This window comes from Helicoverpa zea, chromosome 17, assembly GCF_022581195.2.
Source record: "Helicoverpa zea isolate HzStark_Cry1AcR chromosome 17, ilHelZeax1.1, whole genome shotgun sequence".
In the NCBI taxonomy this organism is placed as follows: Eukaryota; Metazoa; Arthropoda; class Insecta; order Lepidoptera; family Noctuidae; genus Helicoverpa; species Helicoverpa zea.
The window spans coordinates 966,003-992,644 of NC_061468.1; the positions used below are offsets into that span (position 1 = coordinate 966,003).

Sequence of the window (26,642 nt, forward strand, 5' to 3'; positions counted from 1 at the left end):
TTCTGTGAAGACGTCATGTCTCAGAAGGAAGCGGCGGAGCGCATGCGGGAGAACGACCCTCTCGCGGTGCCGCTCCGTAGACGAAGAAGGGGCAGAAGACGGCGAATACAACGTCTGTCCCCATCCGCCCCGGGGGGTGATCAGCGGGCGACAGGCGCGGGGGCGCCACCGCCTGCACCACAAGGATCAACCCCTGCGCTCCGGCCATTATAAGGACCCTTCCCCACTAGGGGGAGGTATGAGGGGCCTGCCGTAAGGCGGGCAATCGCCGGTGGGGGACTGGATGCCATGGATTCCCAGACCCCCTCCACTCAGGCGAGGTCGGAGTGCCGCTGGGCCTTTTTAGTGGGTATACCGGGAACGTCTTTACCGGGGAGTCCCACATACCCCTCTCCCGTCCCCCGATGGGAAGGGGATGGGTAATAGTATTTTTAGCCCAGCGACAACAAAAAAAAAAAAAAAAGGATAACTGGGTGCACACAAGACATATGTAGGTACATATGACATTCTAGTATATTCTACTCATTATACGTAGTAATTATGTTTTTAACTGACTGAAGTAATACACAATAGCAGAATAAACAATGTGGTTCAATTTTTTTCAACCACATCTCTAAATCAGTTACTGATTATTTCATAATCAGAAACTGTCACACCGTTTGCCATATAACACATAATAACCCTACTAAGCCAAAGCCCATTTCGTCAAGCACACTTTATACTTTTACCTCCTAAGTAAGAGAGGGATTATAATGTAGAGGATACTTACACTGAGCGGTTGGTACAGGTAGTTGAAGATCCTGTAGCGTATGATGGTGCTGTCTCCTCTGCGGAGCCGCCTCGGACTGTCCGCGTGGATGAAGAATTCGCGGAACACCTAGTCATGAAGAAAGGTCAAATTACAAGTGCTTTTCCTAATCGGGGATTTCTTTCGACCTGATAAAATGAGTCAACAGGGTATCTATTCTGTAACTGTTATTTTCGTAATAGAGCTAACTTTTTTGGTAACTAAATTGGCCACCAAATCCATCAATTTTGACGTTTTGGATAACAAGACTACTTTAGGCCCAGTTTCCATTAGGGGAAGGGAAATTAGTAAAATTGAAATAGTTATTATTGCATCAACACAAGAAAATACTCTACATGAAATAAGATGTATTTGTATTATGCTAGAGGAGAGGTAGACCGTAACGATTATTCTCCTTTCAAACACAACAAAAATATCCTTCTGCTTAATCAAAACAACAGCCACAGAAGATTACCAACCTGCAACACAGCAGGACTAGACATAGCGACTCCACTCCTCGACACACAGACAGCGGCCGCGTCGAACCGCGTGATGGAGTCCGGCGCCCGCGCACTCGCCACCGCCGTGCCGTTACTGCCCACGCCTATCAGGCGCCACAGCCACGCCTGGGAGGAGGGAGAACATGGTTAGAAAGGTGGAGACTTCTTGGTCATTTTCTTTAAGAATTAGAGAATAAAAAAAATAACTGGATTGTGTGTAGAAAGATAAAGTGTAATTGTGATTGTAATTTTAAGAACATTAAAAGTGTAAACTGCGGAGCAGCTTCGTGCTAGTTTAGAAGAAGCTGAAACATATTTGTGTATATGTGATTTTCTTGTTGGTTGGCTGATCTTTTAAAAGACACAACCAATTCTTTTTTCACAACTAAACCAAATTGATCTACCAGATGCAAACATTTAAAAAATCTTTAGCCTTTTTTCATTAATTTATTGATGTAAAAGTTATACCTCAGAGAAGTCACTCCTAGGCACATTAGTTTCCTCGACCACGAGCAAGGCAGGTGCATGAGGCGTGCAATGCTTGCCGACGTGAGGGTCCCCTCCGATCAGCCTGACTCCGGCTGCAGCCATCCACGATGCTGTCAGCTCTATGCTTGAAGAAGGGATCTCTGGGCTGTCGTTATCTGTAATGATGTAATGATGTTTATATTTAAGGGTTTGGTTTAATTAAGGTAAAGATATATCTTAGTGACTGAAAATAAACCTGTACAATTAAGAACCTCTCTGTTTGTTCAAAACATAGGTATATTACCATTTGTCCAACAACTTTAAATTACTAGATCAGCAGATTAAATACTTTTCGCACCAGAAATCTGAAGAAAGGTTCGCACCTTGTGCTCATTTAATTAGTTAACAATGGACTTCTCATTCGTGAAGACTGTACTTGACTATCTGACACAATGACGCCTCACTGCTTTATTCCTTCAAGAACTTACTCAAAAAGCAGACCCCAGCAGCATCATACTCCGTCAGATTCCTGTGGCTATCAATCAGTCTCCGTAACCCTGACATGAGCTGTTCCTTAGGGGAGTGAGGTGGCTGCGCCCACTTGGCTGCAGTGTCCAGCACTGAGAGACCACATAGTGCTGGCCCAGGAGTCGAGATATGAAGAGAGACCGTGGACCCTGGCTGGGCTTGACGGGTTAGCCAGGTTGCTTCCACCTGGAAAAATATATTATTTTGTATTCTTTGTTGGAATTTAAAACTAGATATATGATGCATTATAAAAAGTTTTCTGATTCATATTTAAAAATAATAGTTTAAAAAAACTAAAAAACACGCTTTTTATAGAAAAATAAACTAAAAAATAGAAAATAAATTTTAATGAATTTAAATTAAGAAAACAGTGTTAAAAATTTCAATGAATATAAATTAATAATAGTGTGAATACAAAAAAAAATTATTTAAAAAAAGCGTGGGGTGCATGGTGTCAATAGTTATAAATATTTTATTGACAGATATGAGTACAGTGATTTTAATTTCGATAATATCTTAAAAAGCACCCCACGCTTTTTTTAAATATTTTTTTTTTGTATTCACACTATTATTAATTTATATTCATTGAAATTTTTAACACTGTTTTCTTAATTTAAATTCATTAAAATTTATTTTCTATTTTTTAGTTTATTTTTCTATAAAAAGCGTGTTTTTTAGTTTTTTTAAACTATTATTTATTTTCTACTTTTTAGTTTGTTTTAAAACTATTATTTGTTTTGTAGAATTAAAATTCTTTTTAGTATACAAAAATTTGTCAATATTAGAGAAAACGGCTAAAGATAATTATTGGAAATAAAAATTAACATCGAGTCCTGCCTTATCGACTGTAGAGCAGCCCCGGATCTAGGGGGGGGGCAAGCCGGGGCCCATGCCCCGGGCGGCAAATTCAGGGGGCGGCAAAATCAGGCGGCTGCCTGATTTTAAATCCTACATTTACCATAATAGTTACTTACAGGGCCGCCTTAACCTATGGTGCAGGGTGTTCGAATAACCCTGGCGCCGCGAGCTCAGGGGCGCCGCGGTACGCTCCTGGACCAAGAAATTTCAATTAAATTAATGTATTGTCATACAATGCCGCGCGCGTTAGATACACTACTTTTATGTCCCAAAACTCAAAAATTTTCGCGCTCGCTTCGCTCGCGGTTTCTTTACTTTACACTTACATTTTTTTTTCACATATAGCTACTTTTAATTTAATGTCCCAATGCTCAAAAAAATTCGCGCTCCCTTCGCTCGCGGCTTCTTCACTTCACAGTCGCCTTTTATTATATATGTTAAGGACTTTTAGTGATCCAAATCTCAAAAAAGCTTTTTCGGGCTTGCTTCACTTTATAGTTGTTTTTATTTTTGATTTTTTTTTTGTCTACAAACGACGCTACCTTTTTACTAGGCAAAAAGGTAGCGTCGTTTTTAAGTCCTTTTATTAATAAGAAAGTAACTTCTAGTTTCTATTTATGGTACTACTTTAAGTCCCAAAATTTTAATTCATAGGCGCCAACACCAACAAAGATCTATCTACGTTTGGGCTACATTTTAAGTCATTTTTGTTTTGAGTTCTAAAATATAACAAAAAATTTCGCGCTCGCTTCGCTCGCGCAATCACAACCTGTGTTCCCGTGTTTTTGCATTCACCAACCAGCAATAACTTATGTACGATTGGGCTACAATTTAGGTAATTTTTGCTTTGACTTGTTAACTATAAAAAAAAATTCGCGCTCGCTTCGCTCGCGCAATCGGTAACTACATATTATGTCTCTGTTTTTCGTATGGGTTTGACTTGTAGTTGGGGGCGTCGTAGAAATCTCGCCCAGGGCGCTAGTAGAGTTAAAGCCGGCACTGTCTGTCTCGACTTCATAACTTAAACCTGGCGAACAGTTTGAGCCTACAATGATTTGGACACATTTTTTTAAGTCCTTTACCTACCAAAAAAGTGACTTACGTTGGTGAAAATAAACATAAGTACGTAGGTAGGCGGGGCGGCATTTTTCAGTTTTTGCCCCGCCTAAAAAAAATTGAAGATCCGGGGCTGCTGCAGAGAAAAATTCTAGAAAATTTTAATTAATTTTCTTACCTTATCGACTATAGATGAAAATTATATAAATTAACAAAAATCATATTTTGCAAATTGAAAAGCCTAGAAGTCGGTGTCTAATGGATGTTACTAAGTTAATTTTGCCACCGACTTCTAGGCCGATGCACCTAAAATTAGTTTTTTTTTTTGCTTTTTAGTGTTTTGGGAAGTCGGTTTAATTTTTTTGTAAAAAGGTTATTTATTTAAAGCTTTTCAGTGATATGAATAGTTGTCACTATCCATACATGTGGGAAGTTCTCATCAATACAAAGAATATAAGTCCAAACGAGGTAGTTTACATTTTCAGTTGTCGAGTTCCCTCGACTTTCTCTGGTCTCCATCATCAGGTCAGCTCTAAACCTTCACTGTTGCAAAGGTCTTGTCAATAGAAATAATTTAAGCCCAAACACGAGGTAGTTTACATATTCAGTTGTCGAGTTCCCCCGACCCTCTCTGGTCTCCATCATCAGGTCAGCTCCAAATCTTCACAGTTGAATAGTGCTTTTAGGCGTACACCTGAGTGTCAAGTTTTTACCCTATGTATGCCTACAACTTTTGAAGGTTGCCCTCGATTTCTCAGGGTTTCCATCATCAGATCCTGACCTGATGACTATGGGACCAACTGGCAGCTATTCCGAGTCGAACAAAAAAAGAATCACGTAAATCGGTCTATAAACCTCGGAGTAATCGATGTGTATGTGTAAACTCCTCCTTTTTGGGAAGTCGGTTAAAAATGGAATAATTTTATCAAATTAGTGTATTGTCATCGGTCCTCAATAAATCTACAAAGTTTGAACGAAATCTGGCCGTTTAAAGTGGGTCAAAATCGCGCCCAAAGAAGTCGGTTACAAACCTACAAACATACAGGTGAAGCTAATAAAAAGCGTGTAAAAAAGTTTAAAGTTTTCACTTAGATAGATATATACTTTATTAGGTACACCAATTTTACATTTTTGATCTTTTTTTTTTTTTTTTTTTTTTTTTTTTTAGCGACGTAAAATCATCAAATGACCCCTCCCGCTGTGGGTTAGCAGCGGTGAGGGAGTGTCAGACTCTTACTGACTAAAATCGTCGTGTTCCGTCATAGACCTTTTATGTACCAGGGCCGCGGTATCTCTTTCGAACAACCCGCAGCCCCGGCAGGCCTTGGCCCTGCTGGGCCCCGCTGGGGTTGCTGACATCTCTTTGAGGAGCGCGTGGAACAACGCGCGCCGTCGACACGGGTCTGTCGTCTAGAAAGACAGAGGGACGATGAGCCACCCGAACTCACCGCCCACAGACCCACGCCTACGGTGGCCGGGAGTCATCTCGCGACACCCGGCGCCCATGGTGTCTACCTGGTCCAGCGCGGCGGCCGGGATGAGAGGTGCGAACTCTCTGGCGTTCCGCCTCCTCCTTCTCGAGCATGACCGCTTCGCAGAAGGAGGCGACGGCATCCCATTCCCTCTCGCCCCGGACCATGGCCTGAACCAGGGCCGGACGCGAGAGGTCGCCGCCGCCCAAAGCCTCGACGAGGACCTGGCGGTGCCCCTCCCATGCGGGGCACACCTGGACTGTATGGTCCACCGTGTCCTCGGGGCTGTCCGCACAATGGTGACACCCGGGCGCCTCCTCACGACCGATGCGGTGCAGGTACCTCCCGAAACAACCGTGTCCGGTGAGGACCTGCGTCGTGCGGTACGTGAGGGCGCCGTGAGTCCTCCCGAGCCACTCCTCAAAGAGGGGACTTACCGCCACGATGGTGGCGTGCCCTTACATTTTTGATCTTAGATCTAGTTAAAGTATGTACCTAGACTTAGATCTATAAGTATTAAGTTCAAAGTGTTGAAAGCAGGAAAGTTGTAAAAATTTGGGTCAATAGTAGTTTTCTCGTAAAGAAAACGAGCATCGTATTCCCTCGTCTAAAACTTTTCATGAAATGAATATATTCAAAAACACGTACCTTATTACCAAAACACTCTTCCATCTCGAAATGCTTGCTCGCACTAACCAACTCCCCTTCATGATAAAAGTACGCAATCAGATGACTATCCGGACACATCTGATGGGAGACCTTTATCGGCAACATGATCCTCAACAGATGCCTTTCCAAAAGCGCATCAGATACATCAACAGAAACGTTGGAGGTAACTCTTTGTGCCATGAGAACGTCGTGCTGGCCTGAGGCACTCGAAGCATTGCCACTGTCAGTATTGTTAGTGACTTGTCTGACAGTCCTTTTAGTTGGGGGTTGCCGTTGTGCCATGACGACTCGAAGATTGTTGCACTTGGAGTTCCGTGGCGCGGTGTGCACCTGGTCTGTTGAGGTGGAGGTCGGACATTGTGTGGTGGCTCCCCAGCGGTATATTATGCCTCCTCGGGTTATCACCTAAAAGAGAGGAAGTTTTATTTGGTACAAAATGAGAGAACATATCCTAGAACGATAATTTACTGGACAAGCCCGCAGCTATTGAAGAAACCCTGAGATGAAGATATTTATGTAGGTTGTGATTTGCAAATACCAACACCTTTGCGGTAGACAGATCAAATAAGCATCGCCAAACTTTTTATCAATGTAGCCAGTATATTAAACTATTGTAAAGCAAAACATATGTACCAAGTTTTAGGACTTGACATAAAGTAGCCTGTTATTCTAAGCGACTTGACTTATAGTAGCCTATTATTCTAAAAATTCCTATTATTCTGTTTGACTTACCACAAAATGCACAGTATACGGCTTCGCAGTACTGTTAGTATGCAGATACAGAGGTACAAACGTCCTCGCCTGCCGGGACTCTGCCTTCAGAGGGCCGAGCGCCGCGTGCACTGACGACGAGTGACGCACTGGTAGAGTGAGGGGGACTGCTGATATTGTAGTGTCGTTTGATAGTTGGGCCTGGGGAGGAGATGAAAAAGTAGTTTTTTGTTAGTTAGGAATAGTCACGGTAAATAACTTTCCAATGAAGGATATAAGGTTTGGAGGTAAACAAATATACAAAGTTTGCCGAACATAATATAGTGCCCCATTTAAACGAATTTCTTCGGGTTTCTTATATACGCATAGGCAAAGTAAAAGTTAGAATTGCTCTGATTTTGTTTTGATCTTCATTTGTTTTATTCTTTCCTCTTTCATACAATTTTTTTTTAATATCTTCGTAATTATGTATTGCTAGGTACTCTTGCTTATTCCATTGAAACTTCTTAAATACATACCTCAAACTTATACAAAGGCGCCGCATCATCTCCTGCAGCGAACAGCAGCCTGGCAACACCACTGGCATCAGTGGCGCCCTCAGCACACATAGTGTTGCCATCCTTCGTTTGTGTTGTATCACCCAGATGTGTGGGGTAGCGACATACTCGGACCATCTCGTTTGGAGCTGGCTTGTCATCCCAGCGAGTGGCTTTAACCTGCGAAAAAATACTTAGATATAGCAGTTTTTATTTACTTTTCGTTGTTTAAATGTATTCTTGCAGGAATGTGTTTTATTGTAATTCTCGGTCTAAACATCTTTTACGTTCCGCCTGAAATATCACATCTTTTTACATTTAAGTACGAGGTTTTCGTAGGGTTGTAGGTCGTAAGATACCGTAATGTCATATAAGTTCATTAATACATAATTATGTCTTGTAGTACCTACTTAGGTACCTACATAGACAGAATCCCACATCGTGTACCTAAGTCACTTTGTAGCTACATTAAAAGATAAGGCATAGTAATAAAAAGAGTGATGAACTTGTTGTGTGAAAAACAAAAAAAAAACATTATTTTTAATGATCCACTGTAAATAAATGTGCCTCAAATTATTCACACGAACCTGAATCATTCTTATTGTTACTGATGATTCATTTGAGCATAGGTATTTAACTTTTAATTATCAGCAGCAGTTTTGGAATATTTTGGGGTTTTTATTGCCTTCAGGTACTCCATATATTTTAACAATGATGTATTCATTTATAACAAGAGATGCTCCAAAGATTTCCTAATCTTAAAGCCACTTATCCAGCTCATTGTCATCCTCCTGGTCTTATCCCAATTATATTTGGTGTCGGCGCAGCATATATTCTTCTTTTTCTTCTCAGACTTATCAAGCTATCACACTAAATGATAGGTACACTTTTGGGTATTTCTATTGGTGAAAATGCTTATGCTACTACATACCATGATTTAGGAATGACATCAATGTAACCTACCTTCAATTTGTACGGCAACCCAGGAGCTATGACTGCTCGATGCTTCGTGAGGAACTCCAAAGTAATAGCCTTGTCCACCACTTGTGACACCACTGTCGTATTCTGCCAAATCCTGGTGCCTTCCTCCTGATAACAATATATTTCAAGTTATACTACATTGTTTGAATTTTAAACTGCTAATGACTCGTTTAGAGGCCGCAAAATCTTCTGCCAAGGCCTTCAATGTAAATTTTCAATTTGAAAAAACTTGTTACTGGGGTTTTCTACCAAAATTAAATTATACAACTATTGTAATAAGTAATGACATCATATTGTAGTTGCACACATTTTGACGGTAAATAGAAGGCCATCAATTCTTCGCGAAAAGTATAAACAGCCTTGCATATTTCATCCTTTTTGTTTCAGCTTTTCATTCCTTGTTGTATATTTCATCTGCTGAAGAATCTCTTAAATTCTAGCAAATTAAAACTGAGCGTTAAACTTTTAGAAGGATTCAAAATGCACCAACAGAAACATAACCATTTAGATTTGAAAAATTGGTGGCATTTGACTGCTGGTTATTGATAGTTACATGGTACACCCAACTGTAGGTTATACACTTTTTGACCAAATTTCCTCCACAAAACACTTTTAAACTCCAAAAATCTCACCTGAAAAGAGAAGTCAGCTACCACAACATCGGGAGGATCAGTGCCGTCCAGCCCCACACGTTTGGCAGCTGCCGCATGTCTGTGACAAGCCTTGGGTGCTCGCAGCTGCACGGCAGTACGTATGCCGCCACTGCCGCCGCCCGCGCCGCGGAGACGTATGACCAGCATGCCTTCTACTGCTTCTGACCAGGGGTATCTGGTATGGGTGATAAAGAGTTTGTTAAGAAAACACATTAGTTTTTATTGGCTAATAGCATGAGCTTAGGTGTTATACTTTCAGAAATATGAGTCAGAATGTCTTAGATTTCTATAATTTATATGGAAGTAATGTAAAAATCCAATCTCTCATTAACAGGTAGGAAGATTACGGAAATCCATTCCTATACAAACATTCGTTCGTTCAACAACGTTCTTCAGATAAAAAACACTGCATGTTGGGTGTTCCATGTTGAATTTCTCGAAGTTCGGAGTGGGTTCTCCGAACTCCAAAGAAAATCACGTTTTCCATTACATAGAAGTTGTTGGTGATGAGTTCGGTGACAGCTCAGAATATTTACCTGACACAGACAGTCCACACAAGACGCTCGCTGGTTCGCAACACTTTAGGAGCATGTCTGACGCTCAGCTGGAAGGGAGGCAGCTCGTAGTTACCCACCCAAAACACTGATGAACCCTGGAAACAAAAAAACAAGTACATAACTAGACTAAGTTTAAGATTCTCGTGACCGAGAGAATGGCTACTACCCTCAACAGAAGGAAAGCATTGCCATCCAACACTGCAGCAATAAGGAGACATTTTTGTTTTGTTTTTTTTTTTTTTCATTTTAGTACTTTGTTATTAGTTGTAATAGGACAGCTGAAAATTAATCTTGATACTATATTATACTGTATTGGCTTTGGACTCAGCCCTAACCAAAACATTTGCAAAAACTTCTACTCTTATATAATACCTGAGAGCCATCTCCAAGCCTAGCCCTTAGAGTCCACTTCCCCGAAGGCACGAGGTCATCCAACTGGTACTGCAGTTGAGCGAGCCCGAGCCGAGTGCGCACGCGTTGCCACTGCGTCACGCGCGACCCTTCCCACGCGCCGCGAGGTCCTTCCAGCCATATCTCTTCTATCTGAAGGAGGAAATATCGTTATTAGGTGTAACGCTAAGAAAATTCTGGACTTTGTTGTTGTAACTGGTTATTAAGTAAATGCCGTGGTTTCCTGTAATTGGCGGAACACAACAATCATTTCTATGTATTTTATGTTTAATCTGAGAATCTTCTGTTGGAAAACCAAATCCAAATAAATAAATAAAAGTATGTAGCTATTGACAAACACAATGTCGAATGTTTAAGTTACGCTCGCCTTTGTCAGTTTCTGGATGGGTGACCAAACATCTGTTTATTAGGAGACTGTTTGTTAGTGACATCTGAAACATGTATGCGTATGATTCGCCCACAAATTGTCTTGCCATATTTTCCATAGGAATCAATCCTAGAAAATAAATCTTCGAACTCAAATTCATATTTATTGATTCTGATTCTTCTAAACTCAGAACAAGCATAGATAACGTACTTACACTAGACCTCCGAGGCCATTGTTTAGTGATTTATAAGTGCTAAGATAACATACCTCACCACATACCTACATTTAAGATAAAAGCACGAACAAACATCAAAACAAACCATAAAATACATGTTCAATCAACCTTGACCAACGAATGGGCTTTTAACAAGAACATCACGACTTCACGCATTTAAATCAATAAAACGAAGATTAACCATTTAGCTGTTAATCCTTAACCCAGTGACCCTGATAAGCTTTACAATAAACTTAAATCATCATCTGCCTAGCCTTTTCCCAACTATGTTGGGGTCGGCTTCTAGTCTTACCGGATGCAGCTGAGTACTAGTGCTTTACAAGGGGCAATTGCCTATCTGATCCCTGAACCCAGTTACCCGAGTGCTGGTGGTCAGACTTACTGGCTTCCGACTACCCGTAACGACTAGCAAGGATGTTCAATGACAGCCGCGACCTACAGTTTATCGTGCCCTCCGAAACACGTTCATTAGTGTCCAAGATATATTTCGAAAGTACATACGAACTAAGAGAAGTTTGCATTAGTAATATACTTTCCTGACCTGCAATCATACACACTCTCATACTTGAGATTTTGGTTCTTTACCCACTAGGCCGCGACGACTCTTAACGACAATAAACTTAAGTAAATATTGGAAAAACAGTCAAGTGACAATGTTAAAGATTTTTTCTAATTGAAGAAGAAAGTGGTTATTCCAGTTTGTGCTTAAACGTGTTTTTTTAAGTCCGTGGGTGGTCTTTGGGACATTATAACTTTCTTTCAACGTTTGTTTTTAAAGGTTTACATTAACGAATTTAAGCTTTTAAAAGTGTGTACTTTTGAGAGTCTTTGTAAAGGATATTTTTGGTCTACAATGTTGATTGAGGCCTGGTTTCAATTCTGGATTTGGACACGAATTATTACATTGTTGTCAGCGTGGAAGTTTGACCGTTGCGTGTGGTTGGCTAACTGCGTTTCTGTCGGTGGAACCCACAGATTTGGATGATGTTTTTTAAAATCTGGAGCTGGTGCTGCAGCCTGATGTTCCAGAAGTATTCACAGTTATAAGAAGAGTTACATTAATTGTTATAGAAAAAATAAAAATGAAAGGCGCAAGTACTATAATAGGCTAATGTATACAGCAATCTTATTGTTACAGATCGTCATCTCATCACAAAGCAGGTGCAATTTTACAATAAAATTCAGTCCTGTAAACGCACGCATAGAAATCATAGCTGCACCTGCGTCTTTGTGTTAGTCTATATAGAGTGTATAACAAGCCCAAATGTATCGCATTGTTGTGCAGTTGTTATGCAAATCTGTGTATACCTAGTACATGTTTAGGCACGCTTTGTGATAGCTACTACTTAAATGTGTGTTCCTGTTGCATCTGTTTTTTGTTGTTATGGCTTTTCAGAGCTATACCTTCTGCTTCTTGATTACTTTAAGGCGACGAATTGGTCAACAATAATTCCATAACCGGCACGCGCACCAAGGCGCCAAAAGGGGTCGGAGCGTCTGAGCGGGGCGAGGATAACAATACGCGCGCTAGCTTATAAGTAAAAGTCGTAAGCGACAAAATGGTTTTGTAATTTTATTATTTAGAAATGATAATTTGATAAAAATTCCTTCCACAATTTTAAAGAGTATGTATATACTCAACTACTAAAAAAGTTAAGAGGCTTCAATCGGTCCCGTTTGCCCATAATATGTGAATCTCTTTTTAAAAAGAGGTATGTTTGATATATTTTTCTCTGTTATAAAAGTTACCTAATCATGTTTTGAAGTCTAACAAAATAAGGTTTATATCATGAACTTTCAGGTAACCAAGTTGTATTTTGATTCGTTTTGTATTTACTGAGAAAAATTGAGATCCTTGGCGCCAAAAATTCCAATTCGTCCTCTTAAGGTAACTTGGTGACTTACATCATCACTATCATCTCGTGTCAATGAGTACATATTCCTTAAAATCTGTAACATTTGATGTAATATGAAAACATAACCTTTTTGGTATGTTTTGGAATGTGTATATGTAAACCACGCACATTTAACGATAAGAGAAAGATCTCTCCCCGCCTTACCTCCTATAAAAAGTTCCGGATTTTGTGATAGGTTTTAGCCATATACAATATACATATAAAATATGTTAGTATGTACTAAAGCCGGCACATTTTAAATCACGCTTCATAAAAAGGCTAGAATTTAATTTGCTTACAAAATAGTTCTTCATCTAAATATCTGACCTTCTCAAACTAGCGGGCTTCACCCAATCAATCAACATGATCGTTTTTGCATAAAATAAATAAATGACGATCAATATCAATATATTAGCTATAGATATCTATGTTATTGTGTCAACCGGTCTCATCTGTATGTAACTGTAAACGTTAGGTAGTCGATCAGACACAATGTATAGTGTAGTTTTGTTCATTTTTTATATCGATGATTTTACAGTTTGGTCTGAATGAATGATTGGTGACTGTCATTGTTCCGGAGTAGGTCGGAAGTTGATATAATGGAAGTAGGATCTAGCTTGGTTGCTGCTGATCATGATATTATCACAATAGGTTCTCTGTATTCGGAAATATAGTCTACATCTTATACCTTCCAACAGAGAAGGAATTTGCCACTGATTTAAAAAAATCTGTAGTTTTGGAGACTTTATTTGTAGAAACATAAAATCTTTATTTTGGATAGCAGTAAATGTTTTAACTACGCAACTTCTTTGAGGCTTATAGTGTCAAAGTTTTAAGTAAAAAAACAGTTGTTTAGCTTTTTGTCTTAGGCTAGGTCTAGATTCCAGTCGAGCCAGATGCAGCTGCAAAACTATGTATAGTGCAACAGTTTATTTGGGAACCAAATAGATTGCGACTGTATAGTATCTACCAAAGAGTTTGTAAATAAAAGTAAACAAACTCTTTAGATGGACCATTCAAGAGAATGTTTTGACCGGTATCAACTGTGAATCTAATACAATCACCAACAAGAATGCAAAGAGCATTGTTCGTGTTTATGAATGGGTAGTTAACTATGTGTATCTCTACGTAGATTATAATTAGGACTTGATACTGTTTGATCTTTTGGAGACTCAAGTAACTGGGTTGAGGAGGTCTGATAGGCAGTCGCTCCATGTAAAACATTAGTATCTACTCAGCGGCATCGGGATAGACTGGATAGACTAGGATGGAACTAGTCGAAACAAACATAGTTAGGAAAAGGCTAGGAAGATGTTGATTATATGTATATTTTTTTATATTTATTGAATTCGGTGATTATATATGACTATGTTGGTTTTCTTTCACATTTTTGAAAAGAGATCGAACGTTTTTCTTTACTATTTATTTTTACGCAATTATAAAATTATTATATTTTCTCCTTCTAAATTCTATATAGGGCCTTTTAGTATAGCTGTTAGTATGTGTGTATGTTGTGGCATTGGATATGTTTTTATTTTTATCATAGTTTCGAACTTTCATAAAACATTTTTGCTGACCATTCCTTATACGTTACAATTTAAACACGATTGCCAAATTGCAGTTAAGTTGAATAGGTACAAGTTCTACTGAAACCTGACACTAATAAATAAGACCACTCTCTAGTTCGACAATTACCATATAAATAGTTTATATCTAGTTTTGAGCTTTAATTATTTCCAAATAACATTAGTTGCTAAGATAAATGGGACTGCTAAAGTTTGAATTTTCAACACTCTGAATAAAATTTCGCAAATCGAAACTACCTACGTGTAGTTAATTGGGAACCATAAAATTTAACTTATATTGAGGAAAAAAAGTAAAAAAGCTGTGTAAAAAAAGGCGTAGCTTTTTTATCATATGTTGAAATCCTTTGCTAGACAATAGACACCTATTAAATCCATCACTTATAGGGAGAAAGAGAAATGTAAAGATTTCAATATCTTCGGAAACATTCAATAATCTTCCAACTTGACCAACTTTAAAAATAATAATTAACAAATATACAGTTATGTCTTCAAAACTTTACATAAAAAACTGCACACATCCGACATGCCATTTTAAACAGAACAAACATTGGGTGGGCAAAAATTCTGCGCTCTCAGCAAATATATCACAACACAGTTGTGCCACTGACATACTTTCCGAACTTGTTTGCACGACCCCACACTCCAAGTGTGCCTTATAATTACGTTTTTGAACGAATATTTTTAATTAACGTGTCAGTCTTTGCTTTCTTTTATGTTTAGGTAGTATTTGAGTGATAGATGAATGAGGGAGATGTATCTGCCCCAGTTTCTCATTCAAATTCATAATTTTTTTCAAGCCCGTTCACAACTATGTTGGGGTCGGCTTCGGGTCTAACCGATGCTGAGTTGAGTACCAGTGTTCCACATGGAGCGACTGCCTATCTGAACTCGAGACAGTCACCTGTAATACGCGACGCTCCTTGGTAAGACTGGTTTTCAGAGTACAGGCAGATGCAACCGGTTAGACTGGAAGACTTAGTTAAGAAAATGCTAAGGATGATTGTTGCAGGATAAGTTTGAAAAAAATGTGTGAGAAAAATATAGCTGGAGCTGATATAGGTATTGTGTACAGATTTTCAATTTTGGAAGTAGGTACTGCACCTCTTAAGGTTACGAAAAGGGAAAATACCACAATTATGTTTATAAGGAGATTCACAAGAAACCTCCCTTTTAACACAAATCCATATTAGCGATGTACGTAAATACCAGTAACACACTTACTTGGAACTTGTTTGTTCTCCCTGTATATAGAAATGCAGGATTTCTCCTCAGCCCATAAAGAATACTATATAATTTATACTTTTAATGTAATTTTCACTTCTTGTTGTTAACGCAGAGTGCTTGGCCATCGACTTTCTATGGTAATCATGTTTTCACTGATAATGGAATAACTTTAAGTTGTAATAAGTTACTTACAGCCTGTGGTTGTGAGTTTATTTATCTTAAATTGAAAGAAAAAGTTGTACGTTTCGGTTTTTTATTAACCTTTATGCTCGAGAAAAAGATAAATCAATTGTATTTAATAATCCATGTTTTTGAATTACTTTGCAGCTGTGAAGTTGGCTAGCTAGGTAGTGATAGTTAAAATATAGGAACCAAACATGGCTATCCATGCACGAGGCGTCAAAAACTAACTTCAGAGTGACAAACTTTTTTGAAAATAACTGCCCTTATGTACAAACACCTAAGTATTCATTCATAAAGGTATTAGACATTAGGACACCAAAATTTTCATATCTAGATTGCTCATTTAAACTACGTATTCCAATATCAATTATTCATAAGTTCATGTCTGCAGTGTTTCTTATAAATCCTCATTTTAGTAAGCGGCTCTGAACCTAGGAGTTAGAATAAACTGCTAGTGTTTATGTATTCAGAACTTGTTTCTAGTTGAGATATACATACTTAGGTATTACTAGAGACAAGTGCACTAGGGACGGTGAAATGGTGACTACTGACTGTACTTCTTGGAAATGAAAATAGAAATGGCTAGGTTGTCGCTAATCTTTTTGTCGTAATGGGACATTGCATGAGTTTCTGCGCAGAAGCCATTTTTAGGTATTAGTGGGTGACTCAGGTTCGGGAGGGTTATGGGCCATGTGGATACTTGTGCTCGGAATTTAATTGCGGAAAATTTGAGATTTGCGAAAACTTGTCTAGGGAAGTAGAAGAAGAATACCTAGCGTGATTAGTAAACTCATGCTCTGGACCACTCGATTCTATTTGTTTGGCGTAGAGTGGAAACTATAACTTGATATTTTACATGAAAGTGCTCCATCTACATAAGTTGCTTGGTTTGTGACAATGCTGTAGTCGCACTTGTTAATGTACTGTTGAATCACTTCACACTACTTCCTATATTATGTCACGTCAAACAACACATAGGAAATAAAAAAAAGCAAGAGGATGTGACATTGTCGAAATTTTATAGAAATGGACCGTTAAAATTGGTTTAACAATACAATGCAGATGTAAGGCCAAAGAGACCTTGCTGAAGGTCGGCCCCGAATGCGATCATCATTGTAAGAACGAGTTCCATGGAACTACGGGAATTGAAAACTCAACCTTGTCTAGGAAGTTTTAGGGTGCAAATTGCGTTGTCTTACTTATGAGTTCTATTACTTTGCAATTCTATACGTTCCTGGTCTTGCTCGTCTTCTTTACTCCATAGTGTATTGTAAGTATAGTTGGAGTGGTTTTAATGTAAAAACGTGTGACTAAAAGAAGGAAAATTCGATAATATTTTACATTGTTATTGTCTTGGTGTTTACCCAAAGGTTATCGGGCAGATTAATCTATTTAAAAACACCATGTTAAGTATAGCTACAGTTCTCGCAAAGCTCAATGGCGGTTTGTAACTAAATTCGTCACACGAGGATTCGTCAATTGGGCATATGCTCACGTGGCCAATACATAACTTTCTGATCCACACCTCCGGCCCCAGCTGATACCTAAAATTCTCTGATTGGTTTCTCTGCAGATACTACCACAATGTTCCGTGAATACAAAAAGTCTGGCGGGAACCTTCGTTGTCAAGTATTAAATTAAAAGCACCCTCTGTGAGCGGCTCCAACAACACTCAGGTTTTCCGTCACTTTGTCAAAGACACGTTCAGTTGGCGAATCGTCCATGTTGGTGGCTTTCTAAGAAATTCTTATTAGAAACTCAGCACGCCGCAGCGGATCCCAGCTCTGGCTTATATACCTGGGAGTGAGTACTCACCACGCCATGTGAAGGCGCCAGGTCCTGCCTGAGCGCGAGCACTCGCATGCGCACGAGTTCCCCCGGCTTGTAGCGCGCGCGCTCCGTGGACAGCACCACCACGCGCCCGCTCGATATACGCAGCGGGACCCGGCGCTCCCACACGCACTGGGCTTCTGGGTACCTGGTCATAAAGTAAATAGTTTATACTTCGACATTGGAAGAGCTCGTAGTTAAGTAAGCCCGATCGGTCGATCATAAGGTTTATGAAGCTAAGCAACGCTTGCGGTCGCGGTCGGTTCGTGGACGAGTGTCCATCTTATGTCATGATGAGTTTTTCCATGTTTCGGAAGGCACGATACACTGGTAATTTGAACATCTTAGGCAGTCAGAAGTCAAGAAGTATGACAACCAACAAAAGCCTGAGTAACGGTTAAGGAAGTCAGATAGGCAGTCTCTTCACGTCCGATCAGACTGGAAGACGACGCCAACATAGTTGCGAAAAGGTTTTTTCGTCGCGGAAAACCCACTCGGAAAACTCTTGGGATAGATGCACTATCTCCGCGTGATATAGGTTACATTTAATCCGGCTACGGAAACTTGTTTCCACTTTCCACGGAACGCGGGTTAAGCCGCGTTGAAGCTGGTACCTTAAGAGAGAGAGCTTAAAAAAGACGAAATCCTTAATATTCTTACCTGACAGTGACGAGTAAATCAGCTTTGGAGTTCGGCAGCAGAGGTGCATTGATATCCAGGCAGCCACCATCACCTGCAATAAAGTTATCGTTAATTCACTTCAATCAAGAGGTATTGTGATAAACGATAATGGTTAAATTTTGTTCCTTTCCCTGGCATTTTGTGCTAGTCGACGGAGAGGCATAGATGCTCTTCAAAACAGCTTATAAATTAAAAATATGATTTTCAGATGTTTTATTTTTGAATTGAGAACTTCAATTATTTATCGCCAGCTATCTAGTTTCCCATATTTATTGTAAAATAATAATAACACCTTTTTATGGTTATTAATTAATCTAAATCAATTTACTCTTTGATTTAATTTAAAACTATTGTTCTAAATTCAAATGGCACTTCAAGTGCCTGCAGACGATTTGATAAGTGTCAGTTTTCAAGGACGTGCATTTAAAATATTACATTTATTGTATCCTGTATGCTGGAAAAGTCACCATGGACCTGACACAGAAAAAAGAAAGAATATACCTAATATATAATATCTTCAACTAACCTGCACCCAGTTCTCTCGAAGCGAATATCGTCTGCCGATCCTCAGTAAGGAGTGAGAGCATGAGGTGAGCTGGTCCGTCAGTGTAGAACCTGGAGACGCAGGCGCGGTTCATACTGCCTGCTGTCAGCACCCCTGGCGCTAGGAAAAGGTGGTTCTTGTCCGTGCATGGGTTGCTGGTGGAGAAAAAAAATGAGTCAATTAAAAATAGACATAGAAAAGAAAATAGCTAGAAAAAGAGCATTATTTTGTAATATTTTAGCATTCTGTCCTTATTGATTAATTGTTCTTTCTAAAAGAATTGATTCTCTAAAAGATAAGTATTTGATAGGGAGGATAAATTATGCATTCACTCTTTCATCGCTTAGACTTAGGAAATTGGTCCTCAATAATGTGGTAAATTCAGATCAAGTCTTGATTATTCGTGCGAGATTAGGTTCTAAAAGTCTTAAAGGTTCTTCATAAACTTAGGCAATTTGTACCTGTAACTAAATTAATTGTAAACCACAAGAAGAACAAATATCTTCGCATTACAAGATACATGAATAGCGATTTCTACAACTCTTGCAATTGACTCAATAACGTTGGCTAACAATATTCCGTCTATCTATTGTTTTGCTTACTAGACACAGGAATTTGAAATTATCTGTACAGACAGACCTAATATCAAAATACTATCTCTAATTAAGAAGATCAACAGATACATATCTGCAATATTGGAAATGACCATAAGTAAACAAACTACAGTACATTATTCAAAATCTAAATTGATTCCCATAACATCGAATCACATACCATTAACTTTTTTACAAAGCCCATCTTATTTGATGGCAGCCACGTCTCAATAACATACAGGGTACAATTATACCATAGAACAAAAAATGATGAGATCAATTGAATAGCCGTTTCCTTGTAATGGCGGACATAAAAATCATGGTCCAATCGACCTTGAATTACTAACAATAAATATGTACTGTGATGGGTTAATAGTAGTAGGTAATTGTATGTAAACGATTTTTATTTTTCCTTTAGTGTTTGTGTGATTGTTTTGTAATTAAAATATGTAAATAATCGTCTATGTAGACTTTTTCCATCTATGTTGTGGCAAGCTTTCAGTCTAAATGGATGCTGTTGAGTACCAGTGTAGTATGTAGGTATCACTTTCAACCCGGGGTAGCCCTATACTCCTTGGTAAGACTTGCCTCGTTGATCTAGTGGTCGCAAGCGCGGCTGCTGTGCTCGAGGTCTCGGGTTCGATTCCCGGGTCGGGCCGAAATCGCTTTCGGTTTTCTTAAAACTTTCACAAAGCAGCCCGTAGTCTGGAAGTTGGTGATTGATTCACCCGTGCATCGGAGAGCACGTAAATGTCGGTCCTGCGCCCGATCTCTTTCCGGTCGTGTCGGATTGCCGTCCCATCGGGTTATGAGAGTGAAGGAATAGGGAGTGCACCTGTGTCTGCGCAAATGCTCGTGCACTATAATATGTCCTGCGCAGCTGGCTTAAGTGAGAACAGCCGCCGTGGCCGAAAACGGCCGTGGACGCCATTTTTTTTTTTGGTAAGACTTGATGGTCTGACTTCTAGCTTCTGGCTGCCAAATGATTTTTGAAGGCGACCCTTCCAAAACACGTATGAAGTCGTTATAGCGTAGATGGTCACCCATCAAGGAACCGTCAGCCCCAAGCGTTGTTTAACCCTTCAGCGATTGACTCGTGGGCTGTTAATTAGCCACGAGCTTCTCTTTGTAATTTTAAAAGAAAATAGTGCGGGAAATACACCCTATTATTACATGCGAAAGTTAGACGACTTGTAACATTTACGCTTTCGCAATTAGTTTGAAGGTACCCATGGTACCATGGTAGTCACTAGCTCCTATGGCAGTCTACTTGGCAGGTACTTTATTGCGGTTTAAAAAATGTATAAAATAAACATTTCCAGCAAATGCACCAATCACATTCAAGATGACTTTTACTAATTTCATGTTAATCGGCTTACTGTAGAACCGGAATAAAGACCAACTTTTTAACGCAGCTTAGTTGGAACGCACACTTATGTAGCTTTATCGCGATGACTGTCTGATTAATTAAGTATACTAAGCACTTCCAACTGCTTATTCCTTTAAAAGAAGCCGTTATTATGGTTCAGGTTTCAACTAAGAGCATCCGCACACTGGAGACTAAACAGTCGACGTACAGTTGACCCAAGGGCTGGCAATTTATTTTTAAATAAAGTCTTGATTCCAATCAAAGTTTTCAGTCAGTCCGATACCGGCTAAATACTTGATCTTTGTAATATGCATACTACCATTCATCTTCATACTGATTTATGAGCCCAAACAGACTATCGGCCGACTAAAAGTTTGCAGTGTGTACTCGTAACTGCAGTATGAATGCACTCATTAACTGGTTCTAAGAAGTGCATCTGGTTGTTATTAAAACAAGCTGCTTAGGGCTGGGTGTAGAATTTAGTACTTTGACTGATGTAGATTAAAATAGCAATGAGTTAATATTAGTTTCTAGGGGTTTGAAATTACTTGAAGTTAGTGTTGGTTATGTGGATGAGATTTCTGATCTATTCCTATAAACAAGAATCTCGGCAAGGAACAATCCGTTTTGTTTACGAGTGGTAACTTTTTTTGAAGTTATTATGTAAAGAAAGTAATGTTCGTAAGCGAAATGATCGTTTCTTGTAAGCGATTACAGAATATTGTGTGGATTGGTCTTCTCTAGAGAAAATGCAAGGTAGCGCCTCTCCAAGGTTGAGGGTGCATTGGAGGAGCAATTCCACACTGAGTGTTTGTTGGTGTGTGTAGCCAGTCGACCTGGCCAGTATGGCCGTGCCGATGGTTACATCCTAGAAGGCAAGGAGCTTGAGTTCTACTTAAGAAAGATCAAATCCAAGAGGGCGATGTGAGAAGTGTAATGTAGAAATATGAGGTTCGAGGGTTTTACGACGTTGATAATAAAACTTCATCCTGCTACAGTTAACCTTACAATTATGTGCAATGTTACTAAAAATACATGGTTCTTATTTGCGTTTCGGAAATATATGTTACAATCATTGCTTTTTATGGAGTGAGCCGTAAGTTTAATGACCTAATAAGCCTGACAGCATGCTAATTGCAACCGACTGCTACTGAGTAGCATTCGAGGACGTCGACTTTACATCAACTAATTGTGATCAATCCCTCCTTGATTGAAAAGCGCGGCTCAAGTGGTTGAATTGAACTTAATGATTTGACTTTGACTTTGAAATTCATTAAACTTGAATGAAGGCCAATGACCGTTAGGTGATCTTCACACTGCCCCGCATCACGCTGCATCTTGCGTGTCGACGCACCTACGCGCGTTCCTGCGGGAGTGCAGATCTGCATCATCGTGCGGGTTTTTCACGCACTCACGCGCGTAGGTGCGTTTTGTAAATTCACGCACAGCGAGTTCCATTTTCAAATATACACGTCACGCCCATTCAAAATCACGCGCGGCATTGCGGGATTCAGTGTGCCATACCTTGCGTCTCGCCCCGCACCTACGCGCGGGGGTGCGTGTTTCTCCGCATGTATGTGCGTGATCCGCATGAACGCGCGTGGATGCATTTTCAGTGTGTTGGACTATGCGTGTTTTCCATACAAACGGAGATATTTCCATACAACGGAAAAAAAACGCATCCACGCACTACGCTGCATCATGCGGGGCAGTGTGATAATCGCCTTTAATAAGTCTTCTTCTTCTTCTTCCTCCTACCCTGTTCCCAAGTTATTTGTGGTCGGGGAAATGTGTGCTTTTCTTCCATTTCTCTCTATCAGACGTCTTTAAATAATAATGTATTTTATAGGTAGGATCGGTCCAAATAACTTTGTATTACTTTTCCAAACCTATAAAGTTCTCATAAATAAAGCCTGTATTAACAAAACAAAACGGGCATATCTTCTAGTTGTCGTCTTTTTAAGGCAGAATGAACGTGCGGATAAATGAACCCATCAACTGTTATAGATGCAATTGTATTTTTATTGAACAATAATAAATCCAAAGTAATATGTATTACGCATGCAATCTAGGAGAGAAAAGTGGTCTAATTGTAACAATGTTAGTCATGCCTAGGGCTGCCATCTCGAATTTCGTCAAACCCGGACAAACATTAAAAAAACCCGGACTTTTGGCGTAAATCGCATTTTTTCCCCGAACGAATACGTTTTTTTTTAAACAAAATAATACCTAATTTGTAATCCATTTACTTTTAACATATACTTAAATTCAATGAGGTGCTTCCTTACATGAAAAGTGTCCGGGTTTTCCCCGGACACTTCTTGAAACCCCGCCCGGACGGCCCCCGGACGGCCTCCAAACGAGGACAAATCCGGGGAAACCCGGACGGATGGCAGCCCTAGTCATGCCTTACATTGGCGTAACAAAGCTTATGTCCAATTGGAATCAAGTCTTCTACGTTCACGTCACTGTTAGCTTTCTTACGGTCTCACTCGATCTGGACACAGGCTTTCTTTATCATTTGCCAAATGAGAGTCGGCTTTCCAGATCAACCGGATGCAGCTGCGAACCTACGAGTTTTTTTCATGAATGAATGCCTACATATTTGACCTCGTCAACGCAGTTACCCGGGCAACCCAATACAAGGGGTAAGACTGGTTGTCAGATTTACTGGCTTCAGACTACCCGTGACGACTGCCAAAGATATTCAAATGACAAGCTTTCTTCACATGCGGGAAAAAATGGAGGGTTAATCACCACGCTTTGTCGAACCGGATTGGTGAATTGAGACTTTCGTTGACGATTTCATTCACCGTCAGTCATTGATAGCTATGATAACCTTAAGTTACTATACTAAGTGCCGGTGGCATGCCGAAGTGTTTATGCCGATAAACTATGCTATGATTACAAAATGCCGGTACCTACTGCCGCCAGTGCTGTGTAAGTAGTAGCTACTTCGTGTTAGCTAGGCTAACAACCCTTCAGGATAAGAAGTAGTTTTAGTTTAAGAAGTTTTACATAAATATTAAACTATATAAATGTTAGATTGGTACTTGGAATCGAATCCCTTTTTATTATGAGAGGTAGTCGAATCAACGAATATTCATCTTGGTAAGTATGATTTTATCCTTATCGCTAAATTGGGCTAAGACTCCTCAACCATCAACACGAAGTTCAATAGGAAAATAAACCGGGAAAATAAGGGTACTTCTGAAATTTTATTTTACAAACATCTGTGATTATGACTCAGCATGCTAAAATTATGATTTGTAACTTACCCTATAATATTTCCGATTTTCTTAGTAGTTATATTCTGGGCGGTCGCCATGCCCAGTAGCAGGCAAAACCACAACATTTTCATAGTTTAAAATCCTCGATATCACAACACTATAGTTCTGGTACATTAATATGATAGCAATTTCATTGTTAATAGTCTTTTGTTATTGTTTGGGCGAGTTCCGATCTTTTGTTGACCGTTTTTCAGTGTTAGAAGTAGTCTTAGATTGTTTGCAAAATAGCAAATAATAAACCCTTAGTCATCACCATCATGCTTTCTTCGTTCTCTAATTAAGTCCCATGGTTAATTAATAACTGATTTTAACATCAATGTACCCACACTGTTTTAATTTTCACACAAAAGAAGAACACTTAGCTACAATTACAGGGATTCCGATTAAGTTTATTTTTGACCTAGAGATAATTTATTTAAAGCTGTTTTATTGATAAACAACTGTAATTAGTTTATCTCGATCGGCGCCATCTTGTTTTCCCGCGATACGTCCGTCGAGGCGCGCGCGCGCAACAGACTATATAGACGCTTCACGCATGCGCGAAAGGTCGGCGCGCATCGCGAAAAAGAGAGAAGCGTACAACATTTTTGCGTTTTTCAATTGATTGGTAAAAAGTGAAAATATCTGCAGTATGTTCTCTTGTACTTGAGAGTATGGAATATACTTTTTGGAATATATGTTTCAGCTGAATGTGTATGAATGTAGTTATTTGTACCAGATAATAGTAATTGGTATCCTTGGGAGTCTAGATATTAATTTGATTTCCAAAATCTTGAAAAATAGTATTTCATTTGGCTAACGTTTTCCCTAAATTAGAAGCGAAAATAGTACCTATTATTACCATTAGGTACACCTTAAATACACTAGTATGTGATAAAGGGCTTGAACGAGCTAATCTCAGAAAGTATTTAAAAAGTTACCTGCATAAGTTATTGGCTACTTTTTATTCGAAGTAGGTAGATAGTTCCCACGGGACGCTAGTGAACCACTGACCGCCGCTATTATTACACAAAACATTAATCAACTTCAAAAATATTCCTTTATAAGTTTAACATAATCTCCAAATAGTTCAGCGCCCCTGGCTAGGTTGATAGGTCGATCGTCGACCGGCACAATGAATTGTAAGCGGCCGATTGTTTAGCGGCTAGTCACCGGCAGTATTCAACCGACGGAATGCAGCAGTTTACATTTCAGATAATTTGACTATCAATAGACAGTTACGTACAAGATTGGTATGTAAGATGCTGGGTATTTGCGGTTGGGTATCGTAGATTTTTTGGCCTTTGTTGGAACGTCCAACTTGGTGACTAGTGTTGGGTACACTCGTCATTAAGTTTAATCAGTATGTCCCGATGTATGGATGAAGCGGAATAGGGGTATGGACAGAGTTATTTTTGATCTAACAATTTAGTGATTGTTTTTAGGGATAAAAAATTGCCCTATGCTACTGTCATAGAGGACCTACCTACATTTTGATCCATGGATACTTCAAGAGGCACTACTTACTCAGTTAAGAAAATGTATAAAAACATTGCAAAATAAAGTATTATTTTATGAACTAGGTACGTTATCCATATGTGAAAACTGCATGAAAATCTCGTCAGTACATACATAAGTACCTAGTTGCTATGTACATCGTAATTTAAGAAATTATGGCAGTTCTAATTAATATTTCTTTCACACCTACAAATATAGATTCCCTTACTTATAAGTATTTATATCTAGGTAGGTAATAATTTGATATAGGTAGGTACTCAAGTATATGCTTACTGCAATATTGTATAAACTTTGCAATATTAGACTGTTTGCAATAGTATGCAAATATTATTATTGTGTTCGTGACACGTTTGTTATAGTTCGGCCATTCAGAGAATGCGTTCCTGACACGTCGCGATTGAACTGACGACGTAACTTTGCAATGGCGTTGCAGTTACGATAAAAATATTTTTGCTGGTTGTTTACCGTTTTAACAATTGAGGAGCATTAAAACAACATTATTATATCAATAATCAATGAATGTTATAATTTTGTGCCAAACTGAGTGTCAAATAACTTGGTAAACAATATTTTTCTAAATCTATACTGCGCTATTACAAGGTTATGTCAGCGGTTTATATTTTGTAGTGCTGTGCTAAAAATAACTGGCAAGTATCGTAATCTGTTCTTATACAGTTATAATATAAAATAATAAGTTTTGATTTTCTTTTTAAGAATTGGAAAATAATGGACTATAAGACTTAATTATAACTTTTATGAAAAATAAAAATAAAACTATGACCAAACCGCATTTTTATACTTAGATTAAAAATGGTAACCCCAAATGGCGTTATGGGCCGCCATTTTGTGACGCTAAAACAGTCGTCCGTTGTCGTTTCGTGCGCATAGACCACGTTTTTCAAGTGTTTTCGATCTGTTTTTATTTGATTACCCGGCTTTTGTTAGACCGAGATATCAGGATTGATTCTGTTATTGATAATAATATAATTATACATGTAGGCGAAGATGATGATGAAGACACCACCTCCTCAAGCAAATCGGAGTCTGATTAATATTCTGTTCGCACATTCAATTCAATGTACTTGTAACAAAGAATAAATAAAACAATTTTATTATATGAATATTACCTTTTTTTGGTTTCCACTTAAATAACTAAAATAT

General features: G+C 39.0%; 1 protein-coding gene across 1 annotated transcript in view; it reads right to left on the reverse strand.

Moving 5' to 3' along the window:
- The window catches only part of LOC124638275 (pregnancy zone protein-like), a 39,384-nt gene extending 14,933 nt beyond the window's left edge, over window positions 1-24,451 (reverse strand). The window contains exons 1-15 of the mRNA XM_047175207.1: window positions 23,973-24,451; window positions 18,715-18,887; window positions 18,168-18,240; window positions 17,493-17,655; window positions 10,149-10,319; window positions 9,756-9,871; window positions 9,199-9,394; window positions 8,549-8,674; window positions 7,568-7,765; window positions 7,071-7,250; window positions 6,318-6,743; window positions 2,244-2,469; window positions 1,756-1,931; window positions 1,267-1,413; window positions 770-877 (exon numbers count right to left, since the gene is read on the reverse strand). Coding sequence (XP_047031163.1) covers window positions 770-877; window positions 1,267-1,413; window positions 1,756-1,931; window positions 2,244-2,469; window positions 6,318-6,743; window positions 7,071-7,250; window positions 7,568-7,765; window positions 8,549-8,674; window positions 9,199-9,394; window positions 9,756-9,871; window positions 10,149-10,319; window positions 17,493-17,655; window positions 18,168-18,240; window positions 18,715-18,887; window positions 23,973-24,055 — 2,562 coding nt within the window. The 5' untranslated portion in view covers window positions 24,056-24,451. The remainder of the gene's footprint in view (window positions 1-769; window positions 878-1,266; window positions 1,414-1,755; window positions 1,932-2,243; window positions 2,470-6,317; window positions 6,744-7,070; window positions 7,251-7,567; window positions 7,766-8,548; window positions 8,675-9,198; window positions 9,395-9,755; window positions 9,872-10,148; window positions 10,320-17,492; window positions 17,656-18,167; window positions 18,241-18,714; window positions 18,888-23,972) is intronic.
- Between the last annotated feature and the right edge of the window lie 2,191 nt (window positions 24,452-26,642).